Source organism: Patella vulgata, chromosome 7, assembly GCF_932274485.2.
Source record: "Patella vulgata chromosome 7, xgPatVulg1.2, whole genome shotgun sequence".
NCBI lineage: Eukaryota > Metazoa > Mollusca > Gastropoda > Patellidae > Patella > Patella vulgata.
In genome coordinates, this window is record NC_065885.2 from 34,560,829 (window position 1) to 34,577,625 (window position 16,797).

The window sequence follows — 16,797 nt, forward strand, 5'->3', positions numbered from 1 at the left end:
TCGAAGAAATCCGTTTATTATTTACCACGGTTCACACAGTAGCCTTCGGTTGAGTTTCAATTATCTAATTGGTCAAATATTACGTAATATTATGATGATTGTTTACTTAAGCCAAATGATGCAATCGTAATTTTCCGATCACGAGTGATCTGGTGATATTTTGTAGACACATAGAACCAGCTATGTTTTGGTTTTATAACTCGTTGTACGTTATAATCCGTCACTCATCATTTCAGTGCGTGAGATCACTTCTATAGAATGTGTGAATCCAATAATTAGTTAAAGACACAATATAATGCTATTATTATTTATCCAACCTTCTAAAACTTGATAAACCTAAAAATGATACACCCCCAATACGAGTCTTTAGACCAGTCCACGGCAACCCGCAACTTAAAAGAGAGAGAGAGAGAGAGGTGGGGTTTAACGTCCACTCGACACAAACTAGGTCATTTCGGGACTACCGCAACATAAAAGTCATGGTTCAGAGTATCGGGCACCACTGTCCACTCATCTAGTATAGTAGAAATTTTGTACGCGATTTTCGAAACAAGTTACATGTCGATGGTTTGAATTGCAGGAGCCGAGGACGTTTTTCGAAGAGCATCGCCCTTAAGAAGAACAAGATGTGTATCTCTAGGGGACCAATCATCCTGCTCCAACAATATTTTTTTTTATTGTGGTTCATAGTTTTTACTACAGGTTTTTGTTTGTCAAAAGTGAATTTGACATAGTATAATCGAATAACGATAAAAGTATGGTTGATATCATGATATCAGTACCAACAAAATGGCCTTTTAATTACCCAAATTGTTTCAAATGTTTTATCATATCTTTGTAAATACATGTACTTTGTAAATCACGTTCAGAGACGTTAACGGAAGACGCTTTTATAACCACCATTTTGAATCCCAAATATCTACACAACCAGGCAGGCGGACTTGAAGATTAATTTTGCTGGATTCGAATCTACAAAAACCCTTTATGGATCAAATACAGAGATGCGAAACATACGCCCACAGTGACTGACTTTCAATTCTCCCTAGTGCTAATTAATAGTCTTTATTTCACCTTGCTGTATATATATTTCAAATCCATCGGCTAATAATTTTATCCACACAGAGGTCCATAGTTAAGATTAGAAAAAAGAGATCAAGGGCAATAACACTAAAGGAATGGTCGGCTTCTTCATCTCCTGAACATAAACCATGTGTATCAATTTCAAATCAATCAGATGACAGCTTTAGCCTCTACAGCGTCCACAAGATTGATCTAATTTATCGGAAATCGTTGAAAATCAATAGGATTCATCGTCTCATAAACAAAAGCACCGTGTATAAATACATAACATGACATAAATCTACATAGTCTTCCTGGTATAGTTTGACAATGGCCAATATAGGAACAATGAGATGAAATAAAGGTTCATAGACCAATTATGTAATCTGGCTATAATAAAACTTAACCTTTCATTAATTTACATAATCTTCCTGGTATAATTTGACAATATATTTCAAATCCATCGCCTAATAATTTTATCCACAAGGGGTCCATAATTAAGATTTTAAAAAGGCGATCAAAGGTAATATCACTAATAAAATAGTCAGCTTTTTCATCTCCTAGAAATAAACCATGTGTATAAATTTCAAATTAATCGGATGACAGCTTTAGCCTCTAGCGCGTCCATAAGATGGATTGGAATTATCAGAAATCGTTGAAAATCAACATGATTCTTCGTCGCATAAACAAAAGCACTGTGTATAAATTTCAAGTTGATCATAAATCTCATAACAGTCAATAACACGGGAAAACAAATATCTGACCTCTCTACCAAAAACATGGTCTTTTTTTTTAATTCTACGCCCCACATGGATCACTTGTTGTTTCAAGAGATAGAACTTCATGGAATGTTTACACACAATTTATTTTTTATTAAAACTTAGCAGCATGGATATTTATGGTCATCTTAAGATTCATTATGTAAGAGCTAGCTCTGCCTATAACATTTATAGGCATTTATTCGGATGACAAGCTTATAATTAACCCTCTAGACCATCGAGTGGCCGAAATTCAAAGGGATTTGAACACCCACGAAATTTAAAAACTTAACGATAAAATGAATAATCGAGACTTAGTCTCGGTTATCAAGTACCGCTGCTACGATAATATACAATCTGCGATACAATATTCAAACAGTCATAGCATAAAGTAATTTGAATGAAATTTTCAATGTATTCATTTTTCTCATTATCTATTTTTAAACTATAATGGCTAGCTCTTTATCTAAATCTTAGATAATGCATCTTTATGCGAAGCAGTTTCCACATAATCAAATCGTATGCACTTAAGGTCCACTATATTTACATATAAAAAAATGTAATCAGAAAAATTAAGGAAGAACCAATGACAAGACACTTATTGTTCCTACTTTCAGGAGTAAAATCCAGTTGTTTGACTGAAATACCCGGAGGAACCGTCGTATTTTGGGCTATCTATACATCTTTGAAGGCACGGCAAAACTTCGTCTGAACCGAGAGCTACCTGGCTTAGTTCTTTATTAGAAAGTTCACGATTAATGCTCGGTTCGTTGCTGTAGAGAGGATTTGGCTGAATTTCTAAATAATTCTAAACAGAAAGAAAAAGAATACCAACTACAATTAATTTTATCATCGAATAATTTATAGAAAGGAAAAAAAATTAGATAAAAAAAAATTCATCATTGACTAATAAATATTATGTCAGATTATCTTAACTTAGATAAAACAATAAAATTATTGGATGATAACACAGTACACTGTACTAATGTTGATTGCTACAAATGGCTCATATAATTCCAAGAAGAAATGTTATTTAACGTATTTTTTTTATATAATTGTTGTTATAAACTGAAGAATACTGTTCGTTTATTCATTACATGATCGATTTTCCCTTCCAAACGTCTGATCCCAGGCAGGTCGGTAATCAGAAGTGGCTTTTTATTCAATGCGATTCAAGCATAATCTGGTCAATACGCCGAATACTTATCACCAAAGAGTGAGCTCGATCATATTTTCATTTATTTGTCAGCAATTAAATTAAACGCAAAACCTATGTCGCGATAACGCTGCACTGAAGTCGAACGCTTAAAATGGAAACGCGGTATTACAATTAACTCACCCTATCCATTGCACCTAATAATATAGTTTCCATTACTTCACATAACTTGGCAAATGTTGGTCTTTTACGTGGATCTTCATCCCAACAACGTCTCATTATATTGTATCTGAAACAAGTAAATATCATCAGTTATAAAAGAACACACACCCACCAGCTGTATTTGTTTTCTTTGATAATTGGTTTGGTTTTGTCAGATCTTGATATTGACCCCGAGTGCTAAATCAACACCTAAAACCTTGTTACACAAATCATTAACAACTTGTAAAACTAAATTTAATAATCATAGATCTGCGTGAAATTTTGAGAATGCACACAAACTGCTGTATGAACATTCTAAGCAAAATCCCTGTAAGGACTATGGATATAAAGTACAAGTTTTCTTCAAAAACTTTCCGGCTCAGGCCAACTCACTAACTGCAACATCGATCCTGGTAAGACAAAAAAGAACTCATGGAGAATGCTAGATTTAAAAACATTGATTATAATAACCGCGATGAAAATACTTTGATTATAAGAAATTGTTATAAGAAACTTGATCATTAATTTCAAAATAAAAAACGTTCTATAAAAAAATCAAAATTTCAATAAGACCCGGAAATTATTTTGAATGATTGTACAATACTTCCGATAAAGTGTCCTGTACAGCCTACACTGTAACAAAAATTTCCGTGAAAAAACGTAAAAAATTCCGGAAACAAAAATTACCAGGAAAATTTTATCCGGATTTGTTTTTCCTGTAATTTACACAAATTCCCTCAATTAACCTAAATTCCATTTTCTAATACAGAAAAAAAAAATCCTGGTAAATTTTGTTTCCTGACCATGAAGGTGATAAAAATTTCATTGAATTAACCATTGACTTTATACGCGTGCGTGAAATAGCTTTATTTAACGTCCGCTTCCACCGAAGTGATACCGCAGATAATCTTTAAACGTTACCTCTTTTCGCTAATATAAGAATCGAGAGCAAAAGGTACCACAAACCGTTACTCGTCAGTGGTTGGAGGCTTTCAGATGTAAGTTTGCCATAGAGTCAAACCGACTTACACTGGCCAACCGGTTGTACTATCCGGATTGAAGCGTGCTTGATTACCAGATATTACTACCTTAACACACGCAGCATTAAAACATATTTTTATATATTTATGAAAATACTTACAATCTGATTTCCGTATGATGAATCATAATACACTTTATAGATCTTATAAATAATGGAAATCAGATATACATGGCAATTGATATGCTAAACTTTACAAAATATGATTCTTCATATTATGGTTAATCAATTGAAATGAATACTATAACATGGTGATTATTAGGAATGATTATATATATATACGATTACTTATCGTTGCACAGTTTATCCCGTAAAATAACAGACTTAAGTCCATTACAGAACGGAATAAAACATTTTATCCCTAAATTTCAAGGAACTTCCTTGTCATTCCACCGTTTATTCCGTAAAATGACAGAATTAAGTCCATTATAGAAGGGAATAAAACATTTTATCCCTAAATTTCACGGAAATTTCCTGTTTAATACTGAATATTCCACAGAAATACATAAAACACGTAATTTGAAGAAATAATTCACACTATTAACACAATTTCTCCCAAAAATCCATCGATTAACAGAAAAAAGGTGTTAAATTACGGAATTCGGTCACATAAAAAATGGATATTTTTTACAGTGTACACTGTAAAAAATATATGTTTTTTAAATCCCCACTTTTTGTTATTTGACGGAAATTATCCGTATTATCACAGAAATATCTGTGATTTGAGATAAATAACCCGTATTTTTACCATAAAATCTGTTGTTTTAGTTGCATTTCTGTATTTGGACAGAAGCGTCTGTATTTTTAAATACTTTTCAGTATATTAACTGATAGAAACAGTTTATTAACAATGTAAATTGTATTATTAATCAAAAAACCTGTAAAATTCCAGAATAACTTGTATATTACCGGCACTGTTCCGTTTATTCACAAAGTTATATTGTTGGATTCAGTTAACGCATGCGCGTCGTATACTTTAATTATGGCGGTGCTGACAATGCAAAGAAAATAAATAACAGAGGGAAATGAACAATATATGTGAAGGTAAGTCTTCCTAATAATATGTATATGTGAAGGCAGATCTACAGCATAGGTAGATACTGAGTATGTTATTGGATTTAAAGACACAGTCTCGGTACTGTCTGTTCTGTTTGCCGTTTTTTTATCTTGTAGAAATATATGAAATCGACCATAAACAATATTAATGTGTAAGAGACGCGATGGATCAGTGAATATGATGCTGGCTCATTAACCATTAGCCACGAAAGCTACCCTGTTTTGCAAATTGTCCTCCCTGTCAGTGATGCAAGTTTGAATTTGTTCAGTTTGGACTAACAACAGGGGCCCTGTGTGCTATTGACTGTAGATTTTAAAGAAGACGTAAGCCTTAAACAGTTATCTCCGCTGCCTTGGCAAGATGTCGCCGATGGGATACCGTACTCATGACATATGCAGGAAAGTTAACACCTTTTAATTTCATGTTTCTGTATGCGCTTCATCATTTTGTTTCAGGTTTATATTGAAGATAAATAAAAATTGCAAATGGAAGAAGATACGGTAGAAAGTAATAAAGGTAGTCTTCATAAATCACAAAATTTGAAGCCATGCACAATTTATTGCTCTGAATTTCTGTTCATTTTTAATGTTTTTGTAAATTCATGACTGAATAATTACATTTATTGAAAATAAATTATTTTTTACAGATGATTTTGTTTATATTTAACCAAAATAATTATGTTAAAGGAGCTAAATCGCTAATATTTGGGACCTAGAAATTGACCCAAATGGGTCGCAACGCATATAATAATGTAATCTGATTGTATATAAACTGATTTACATTCAATTGTTTCCGTTTTTACTCTTAATTTCAAATCAGTTATGTCCAGCGAAATAAGTGTGACAGTATTAGTTCTTTAATCAGGTTCTGGATGACAAGACTAGTTTAACATCTTAAAATACTTTTATTCTCGGCTTCTTCTAACATATTATATACAAAACTTAAAGGCTCCATAACTAGCTTACATTAGTTGGCCGTTGTCCGGTCTTAACTCCAAACCAGCGTGGCCTGGAGTTAACTACCAGACGTCGCCTAGCCTCCGACTGCTCTCATGTCCTGCCTGGACCTCTCTGCCCTTTTCGTTGTTAATCTGGGTTTATAAACCATTCCAGACAAAGGAATCTTATTAGACATCTGGCTAATGTATCATATATAGTTTAACATTCGATACATGCTAATCAGACAAAGAAAGTTTAAATAAAACATGCCAGCAAGTTAACGTTTACATAATCATTACATAATCACATAGACCAAGGACTCCAGGCATGTCGATAACGAACAGGTGTCAAGTTGGCAGGAAGCGTCTTTAACATCAGATGATCTGATTATGTAACATAAGGCATGTGTCTCAACCCTATAGAAATTTCTAGCGTCTGGTTATTCCAGTCTATGGAACAGGCTCTCCAGTTGAATATGTCTAGCCTCGTTCTTCCTGGTCACTTGTTGCAAATGACGCTAAAACGCACTATGGTACACAATTCGTGTACCAATGGTAAAATGTTTATTTTGTGTTGAATATTGGATATCAGAAGCCTACCTTTTCCAGGTAAGATCACAACATCAATGTTGATTTGAATTGACAAATAATTCGTATTTTCAACGCGTAAGACTTTGGATGATATTGAGTTAGAGACTTGGCTACTTTAAAGAACAGAAAATCTCCTGGCAGCAGATTTACCAGATTGGTTTCCTGTAATTCTACAGAAACGTACTATTGTGACTTAACAGAAATAATTATGTTAAAGAACAGAAAATCTTCTGGCAGGAGATTTACCAGATTTTTTTCCTGTAATTTTACAGAAACATGCTATTGTGACTTAACAGAATTTTTCTGTTAAAAAACAAACAGAATAAAAATTACAGAAAAAAATCTGGTAAATCTTTCTGTTATTTTTTTTACAGAATTTTTTCTTACAGTGTATGTACTCAACCTAGCCCGACAAATTGTACACATTTTGAAACCAGCCATTGACAGGCAAGATTTTGCATGAGATGAACAGAGAACAATCAGGGGTCCATAATCAAGTTACGGCCCGATATGCATAAATATCGACAGAAACCGAGATCTGTTGGATATAAACATATATTTTAAGTTTAATCAAGATCGGATAAAATCTGTGACTTCTAAAGGGTCCACGCAACCTTGGTATTGCATACTTATATTGGGGTTGGATGGCCGAATGGTTAGCACGTGCGCGCTGTGTCATAAGTTCTGTCATTGAGTCAACTAGCGTGGTTTCGAATCCCCGGTTGTACGTGACAAGGAGTAGGGTCGCCTGTCCAACCTTGGGGGTTTTCTCCGGGTCCCCCGGTTTCCTCCCCCTGCTAAAGACCCCTACGTGCAAGCGAATTATTGAAATAAAATTTAAAAAACCATGTTAGTCACGAAATTACCTAGTTTATGTCGAGTGGACGATAAACTCTTTCTCTCTCTCTCTCTCTCTCTCTCTCTCTCTCACTCACTCACACACACACACACCCACACACACACACACATACTTATACACTATTTGCATACAAGCAGCAGCCATTATGTCAAGCAGTTTCGGTCCTATTTTCACGAGATTTGAACTCAGCCATGATTAGGGTGTAACGGTAATATATTTAAACTGTTTTTTTAATCAGAAAAAAATTGTGATCTCTAGGGGCCTTAATCAAGGAAGTTACGGTCTGATATGCGATTATCGACAGGAACCGAGATCTTTGGGTTATAAACACACATTTCAAGTTTCATCAAAATCAAAACTTCTAGAGGGTGCACAACCTTGGTATTACATACGTTTAGACTGTTTGCGTACACGGAGCGGCCATTTTGTCAGGCAGTTTCGGTCGGATTTTTACGAAATTTGAATCCAACCATCACTGAGGAGTAACGGTGATATATTTAAACATTTTTTAAAATTGAATACAAACTGCCACCTCTACAGGGTCCACAAGCTAAAAACGTGATATTTCGAATAGTCAGGCACCATAATCCAGAAAGTTACTGTCCGATATGTGTGATTATCAAGAGGAACCAAGATCTTTGTGATATAAACATACATTTCAAGTTTCATCAAAATCGAATAAAAACTGTGACGTCTAGAGGGTCTACAACCTTGGTATTACATACTTTTAGACTATTTGCATACAAGAAGCGGACATTTTGTCCAGCAGTTTCGGTCGGATTTTTTTTTTTATGAAATTCGAGCTCAACCTGTATTGAGGTGTAACTGTGATGATATATTTAATCGGTTTTTAAAATTGAATCTAAATTGTGACTTCTACATGGTCCACAAGCTAAAACCGTGATTTTTCGAACAATCTGGGGCCATAATCCAGGAAGTTACAGTCCAAAATGCGTGATTATCGACAGGAACCGAGATCTTTGTGAAATAAACATAAATTTAAAGTTGATATGACATACTTTTACACTATTTTCTCCGGCAGTTTCGGTCCGATTTTCACGAAATTCGAGCTCAACCCTAATTATGGTCTAACGGTGATATATTTAAATGTTTTTTTAAATCGAATAAAACTTGTGACGTCTATAGGGTCCACAAGCTAAAACGCGATTTTTCGTACAATCAGGCGCCATAATCCAGGAAGTTACGGACCGATATGTGCGAATATCACAAGGAACCAAGATCTTTAGGTTATAAACATACATTTCAAGTTTCATCAAAATCGTATAAAAATTGTGACTTCTAGCGTGTCCACAAGTTAAAAACGTGATTTTTCGTACAACCAGGGGCCATAATCCATGAAGTTACGGTCCGATATATGCCAATATCCATATGAACCGAGATCTTTGAGCGATAGACCTATATTTCAAGTTTCGTTAAAATCGGACACAAACTGTGACCCGTAGAGTGTCCACAAACAAAATGTGAACGGACACGCGGACGGACGGTGGAGACGACAGTATACGTCCACATGAACATGAACATGTGGACGTATAAAAACCAGCAGCGATATCACCTATTATAATCAACTCAATGGTGTCCACAAACAAAATGTGAACTGACACACGGACGGACGGACGGTGGCAACGACAGTATACGTCCACATGAACATATGGGCGTATAAAAATCAGCAGCGATATCACCTATTATAATCAACTCAATGAACGTTTTCTTCCTCAATATTACGATTTTATAATCTATTTGTTAATAGCAAATTTTCACCTACGCATTTTATATAACCTCATAAAGTACGAAAGAAAAAAACTGATGTGTTATGTAAAATCATTTTTAACAGATAAAGACATACAAGACATTGGATTAAATAGAATCTTTAGAGACCGTAACGCCAATTCGTAATAAAATATTTAACTAAACATTGAAAATCTGAACGTACAAGAATTTATTGATAACTACGATAATATATCATGTTAATGCGCAAACTCTCCTTTTAAAGACAGGTTTCGTGACCATATACTCATAGGAAATTTCGATGCTGTTGAAGATAAAAATCTTAAAAACCTTTTTACGCTTTGGACCACAATTTCGAGAACAACTAAGTAGAACAATTTTCAAAACGTTACATAATAATCTAAAATCTCCAAACTTAATGCGGTTTTCTCAGTAGAATCGATTAAAAAAATATCAGGCCTAATTTTTTTTTTTTTTTTTTTTTACAAAATTTGACCGGGAATGAAGTTTTCACAACCTATATCCTTATTAACAATATTCTTAACTAGTTCGGGGTTTGGAAGGGAATCTGAAGGAAAAACAAATGAAGCATAAGCTCATATTGCAAGAAACTTTCACTTTAATACATCAAATTTTAACACTAGGTTTTTAATAATTAATTCTTGGAACTGTGTCTGTACACAATGTCGGCCTAATTAATTAAATCCAAGGGAGTAAAATTAACCGATAACAAAGCTACTACTGGCCAGTTAGTGCATGTCTATAACTTCAAAACGTCACTCCAATAAGCAGACTTACTTCCCGCGATATTTTTCGTACAATGCCCGATGTGTATGTAGATATAATATACGCTATTTCCATACTAATTAAATATACCGATACATTAATTTGGAAGTTCGCTAAATCCACAAAGACAGGGGACGGATTTTGTAGGGAATTATAAGAAGATTCATGTTTTGACCAGCGAGTCTTTTCTATACCTGATAAAATATTTTAAAATTTCCCCGAGCGCCATTGATCTGGAGTGTAATGTATCATAAACGCATGCTTATCAATTATTTGTTTGTCAGGAGAGAAATCTATCTACATGGATTATAATTTGTTTATTAACGGCAACTCTCCAGAATAAATACTGTCTAATGAACTGAATATCCAAATCATCTCATGCCAAAGAGAGAGCTACTTATATAGGCAAATGTAGCTCTCGCATAATGGCCCTTTAAATATCACGCAGAAGATAAACGTTTTTCCCAGATCGATTTTATTAATTTCTCAAATTTATCGGAAACGTAAGCGCCACTTGCTACAGGCAGCGGATATATATCAAAATGTTTAGGGCTCTACGAAAAGTTAAATCTATAATTGTATTTTTACATTAAAGCGATGTCGCTGGCTAGATTCTTTCGGAAATAGAAACAACCGTCTGGGTCATCTACTTTTGAAATCAAAGATTTCGATTTACTCCAAAATTGAGCAATAAATAATTCTAAACCCAAGTTGTTTAAAATTGATTTCCTAATTATTTCCATAATTAAAACATGTCATTCCCCTGTAATATCCATAATTTAACTGGGATTGGTTACGTGTATGACGTGACCAATGGGTTGTTTACATTCACTTAGGACTTAGACGAAATTAATTATGAAGAAAATCATGTTATTGTAAAATAGAGAACTTTTGTACTTATGTACAAATCATGATGTTATTGTAAAACAGAGAACTTTTGTACACCATGTTTATTGATAATGATTTTAGGATTGTTTATTGCTCAATGATAATTTGCATATCCAATTTCGAAAGTATAAGATTTCCCTAGACAGTACAAATGACATCATTAGAGCTAATAATTATTTATAGTCGTATATCTCCGAGAGACACCGAAAGTTATGACAATATATTTCCGGGAAATTTGCGCCAAAGAAATCATAATATATTGCAGAAAATTTTTCGATCACCTTAAAACACATGAAACGCTCGTTTGAGCTCTCAGTATTTTTTTTTTGGGGGGGGAGGGGTGTTGTTGTTGTTGTTTGGTTTCTTTAGCAATCAAAACCGTTGCACTTCAAATTCAGGGGCACGGATACATCTAAAAACATAGGATACAGGGAGTATTCTTTCTTGATTTTAAAGCATTCCCGCGAGTTGGCTTTCAGTGGCTTGCCAACCAAAGAAGAAAGGAACAAAAAGAGTCTACATGACACATAAAATAAAACACATCTAAATCAAAAGCTCAATGTGATCAAAGATGGAATAATGAATATCTAAATTCTGCGTTTCAAAACAACAAAATCGATGGCATAATATTGCTCTCCGGGGGATCTTCCAATCCATGAATACAAAAGACATCTTTTCCATGTAATTATGGCTATACAGAAAGTCGGGCGCAAGCCTAAATATTGTGTTACTTGTTTCCAGTTACACAATATTGTTGCGTATATATAACTAGAGAAAGCTAAATATACTTACAATTGATCTGGACAATTTGGCGGTTGAGGCATCCTATATCCAGATCTATGAAGATCTGCCATACGATCAGCAGGTATTCCTGGGTAAGGGGAAGCCCCTAATGTCGTAATCTCCCATAGCAACATACCATAAGACCACACATCCCCTTTGCAACTAAACTGACCCCATAATAAGGCTTCCGGACTTAACCATTTAAAAGGCAATCGACCCTGTAAAAAATTTAAGGAAACTATTGTATATATTAAAGTAAATCGCTTCAATAGCCGACGATTTGAAACATGTCTTGGACTTTAAATAATAATCTGATTCAAATACAGATCTATATTTCGTTTCGTTTTTTATACTTTTAATGGCCTCTGTTATATGAAGACCGATTATAATGGGTGGTCGCGACAGGGGTCATACGGGCGACTTTTGATCCCATGACATTAGTCATTCTATTAACCAATCAGCGTCGGTGTTCCAAGCGGTTATTTGGAAATACAACGTTTGCTTGTTTTGTTTCTACGGCTGAGATTGTCTATCCTTAGTTCCGCTCATCGCATGATAAGAACTAGACCGAACAGAACATTTGATTGACTTATCCCTCACATCACCCAGAACGCGAGTTAAACACTCTTTCAGATCCTGATGACAAGTAAAACAATATTTTGAACTACTAAAGAACAAAAGATCAGTGTTTAAATCAGAAAGACTTTCATGTTACGTCTTGTTAAGCTTTCAGATAAAAAATATGTTTAGATGGTTGAACAGATCAATTGGGTTCGAGGAAGCAGAGTTTTAAATTAATTTTATTTCTTTTCTATGATGATTACTGGTATATAAAAATGTATAATTTGTATTCTAGGAATCTCTTTACCTTTATAATATTAAAACAAGTAAAACAATATTTTGAAATCAGAAAGACTTTCATGTTACGTCTTGTTAAGCTTTCAGATAAAAAATATGTTTAGATGGTTGAACAGATCAATTGGGTTCGAGGAAGCGGAGTTTTAAATTAATTTTATTTCTTTTCTATGATGATTACTGGTATATAAAAATGTATAATTTGTATTCTAGGAATCTTTTTACCTTTATAATATTAAAATAAAATAATAATAATCACGAGTTAACTTTTGAGTACTTATCTACATTTTATATATAATTATGTAACGTGGTGTGTGTCATCATTATTCAAAGGTTGTGTAAATTACATAATTTGATAGGTTATATGAATGTGTGTATTTTATAATCTTATGAAAATTGTGATCTCCAGAGGTTCCACAGGCTAAAAACGCGATTTTTTGTACGACCACGGACCATAAACCACGAAAATACGGTCCTATATGCACAATTTTCGAAAGGAATCGAAACCTTTGGGATATAAACATAAATAATTTAAGTTTCATTAAAATCGGATAACAATTTGTGGCCTCTAGAGGGTCCACAATCTTGGTATTAGATACTTTTACACTATTTGTGTACGTGGAGTGGCAATTTTGTCGGGCAATTCTAGTCCAATTTACACAAAATTCAATTTCGACTGTCATTAGGGAGTAACGGTGATATATTTTAACGGGTTTTAAAATCGGATAACAATTGTGATCTATAGAGTTTCCACAAGCTAAAACACGATTTTCTGGAACCGAAATCTTTGGGATATAAACACACATTTCAATTTTCATCAAATCAAAATTGGATAATAATTGCGACCTCTAGAGGGTTAACAATATTGGTATTACATACGTTTTACGGGTTATAAACATACATTTGAGGTTCATCAAAATCGGATAAATATTGTGACCTCTACAGTGTCCACGAGCTAAAAACGTGATTTTTTCGTTCAATCAGGGGTTATAGTCCATGAAATTACGGTCTTATAAATGCCAATATCGACAGATAAACCTATATTTCATGTTTCGTCAAAATTGGATAAAACTTGTGACCTGTAGACAGGGGCAATGACAATATATGCGAAACGGGGTCTTTTAATAGCTCTGCACATTTGGGTGATAATGTCATGTTTTCACTCAAATGTTGTCTTATTTTTTAAATGATTGCCAAGCATTTAGTAAAACAATTTACTATAGAAATGAATATGTTACTAAGCCAAATAATATAAATTTTGCAAAGGCTGTTATACCTTTGTCACCCGTAAATAGTAACCGTTTTCGTACACATCTCTAGACAAACCAAAATCTGATATCTTTGCTACTGGACCTTGAGCTAATAAAACATTTCTAGCAGCTAAATCTCGATGTATACACTGAAAAGAAAATAATAATTGAATCAGATTTGTTGCCAGGCAGAAAATATATGCCTTCCATCAGCCAGGCTGCATATCAATAGAAATAATTTGGGTAATTATAAGGGTTAAAGTTTCCAAGCGGTGTTACTCTACTATCAATAATAAGAAATAGTTGACATCAGACTGTCAATTTAAGCTATAAATTTCAAAGATCTTGTGACGAAACGATTTGTCTGCGATTAACACCCACTGAAGAAGAGCTCGTTAAGACTTACAAAGGAACGAACGATGACCAAACTATTCTATAAACTGACCCGATCGTCATTAGCCCAGAAAAGTAGGACGTTAAACCAGTGTCGACATAATTACGTCCACAAGACATTAGACCCCGTTACATTCCATTCCTATTAACACACACACCTGGGGTACAGGAGGTGATAAGACTATACCCTTCGTATGCCCTGCGTGTCGTAAAAGGCGACTAAAACGATCCCGGTAATGGGGCAACGCGTTGGCCGTACGTTGCGACCCGTGTCGGTGAAGAGTGGAATCTTGGAAATTGAATGGGGATTTGGCTTGCTAGCCCTTTCTCTGCAACTCATTACTTTGGCCCATGGTTCATCTAGACGGGAGGTCAGACTGAACCATTGTGATCAATCGGCTTTGGTTGTTTTAGCTCCGCGGAGTAGTACGATCCTAATTCCAATGCTTTGTTGTATTTTTCACTCAGCAAATATACCTTTGTGTCCTTAGTACACAAACGTTCCCGATGGATTCCCCGATCCCTCGCACCCCAATAATTAAAGATGATAACAAATATAAACAGAAACGTCCGAGTTCAGAGGACGTTTCATATATATTTAATAAAAATTGTAAAATGTCAAAGTCTTGGCCGAGGTTCCTCTTAATTGAGAGCCCCTCAAAAGACCTATCAAAAGTATCCCCATTTTGATAACCAAGTGCATAGCTGGCTATAAAAAAAACCCTAAAAAACGGAACACTCTTAACAGAATGTGCCAAACGCAGCTTCTTAAATCTTCATCTTAGGCAGAAATTTCTATTAAGGTGTCTCCCCATAGGCCTTTTACTTCTAGTAGAGGTGTAAATACGTTGCCGGACCTTGAAGGCAGCAGTGAGGAAGAAATGGTAGAATACCTTTCTTTTCAAGGTGTACAACACGTTAAAAGAATTAGTGTTCTTCGAGGAGATAAGGTGATTCCAACAAGCACCTACATCCTCACTTTCAATCGTCCCGACATACCAAAGACTCTCAAGGCAGGTTAATAAACATACCAGTGGATTCTTACATACCCAATCCTCTTCGTTGCTACAAGTGCCAAAAGTTTGGACACAGCAAAACTGTCTGCAGGGGTAAAGATGGTCATGGTGGCCCCGAGAGCGCTACCTGCCAGGGTGGCAGGTCATGTCTGAAAGCAGGTAGATTTAACTGCACTTTTTCCCATTGCGCCACAAGAAAAAACATTTTCAAGTGCAGTTAAAGTTTCCACCAAATCCATCTCTATTCAGACAGACTTAACCTGGCCTGATAAGCAGGAGAAAACAAAGACTTTGACAACATCAGATCAAAATAAAGGGGTTTCGAGCTCGATTCCAACACCTGAGAGCTCGATTCAAACTATTTCTCCCTTGCTGTGTGGGGGGTTTATCTTCCTTGCCCCATACAGGAGTTGGGAACATTCCCAATACTTCCACCAGAACGGCAAGGCTTATCTTCCCTCACATCACGCTAAAGTTGCAGCTCCTGATCCTACTGGGCTAGTATCACAGCATAAGGGTATTCCACCCTCACAGAGGGGCCATCTGATATATCAAAGTAGAGGGGCCATAACTTTGATATACCAGATGTTTACACTATTTGCATACGAGGGGCGGCCATTTTGTCTGGCAGTTTTGGTCCGATTTTTATGAAATTCAAACTCAGACAAAATTACGGTGTAACGGTGATATATTCGAAGGTTTGTTTTTAAATCGGATAATAATTGTAACTTTTAGAGGGACCGCAAGCTAAAAACGCGATTTTTCGTACAATCAGGGGCCATAATTCAGGACGTTACTATTCGATATGTACAAAAATACAAAGGAACCAAGATATTTGGGTTATAAACATGCATTTCACGTTTCATCAAAATCAGATGAAAATTTTAACCCCCAGAGGGTCCACAACCCTAATACACAATATTTTGACACTATTTGCGAACGAGGAGCGGCAATTTTTTCCGTCAGTTTCGGCCCGATTTTTACGAAATTCGAGATCAACCATCCTTAGGGTGTAACGGTGATGTATTCTAACGTTTTTTTTAAAAAATCGGATACAAATTGTGACCTCTATGGGCTCCACAAGCCAAAAACGCGATTGTTCGTACAATCAGGGGCCATAATTCAGGAAGTTATGGTCCGATATGCGCGAATATCGAAAGGACCCGAGATCTGTGGGTTATAAACATGCATGCCAAGTTTCGTCAAAATCAGATGAAAATTGTGACCCCCAGAGGTTCCACAACCCTGACACACAATATTTTGACACTATTTGCGAACGACGGGTGGCCATTTTGTCCGTAAGTTTCGGTCCGATTTTTACGAAATTCAAACTCAACCATCCTTAGGGTGTAACGGTGATATATGCAAACTTTTTTAAATCGGATAACAATTGTTACCTCTATTCTGTCCACAAGCTAAAAAC

The 16,797-nt window shown here is 35.2% G+C and overlaps 1 protein-coding gene across 1 annotated transcript in view; it reads right to left on the bottom strand.

The window, feature by feature from the left end:
* Nucleotides 1–1,906: 1,906 nt before the first annotated feature.
* The window catches only part of LOC126827482 (mast/stem cell growth factor receptor Kit), an 81,384-nt gene continuing 66,493 nt past the window's right edge, over nt 1,907–16,797 (bottom strand). Inside the window, exons 16-19 of the mRNA XM_050556861.2 lie at nt 13,992–14,114; nt 11,870–12,078; nt 3,157–3,262; nt 1,907–2,625 (exon numbers count right to left, since the gene is read on the bottom strand). Of these exons, the coding sequence (XP_050412818.1) occupies nt 2,431–2,625; nt 3,157–3,262; nt 11,870–12,078; nt 13,992–14,114 (633 nt within the window). The 3' untranslated portion in view covers nt 1,907–2,430. The remainder of the gene's footprint in view (nt 2,626–3,156; nt 3,263–11,869; nt 12,079–13,991; nt 14,115–16,797) is intronic.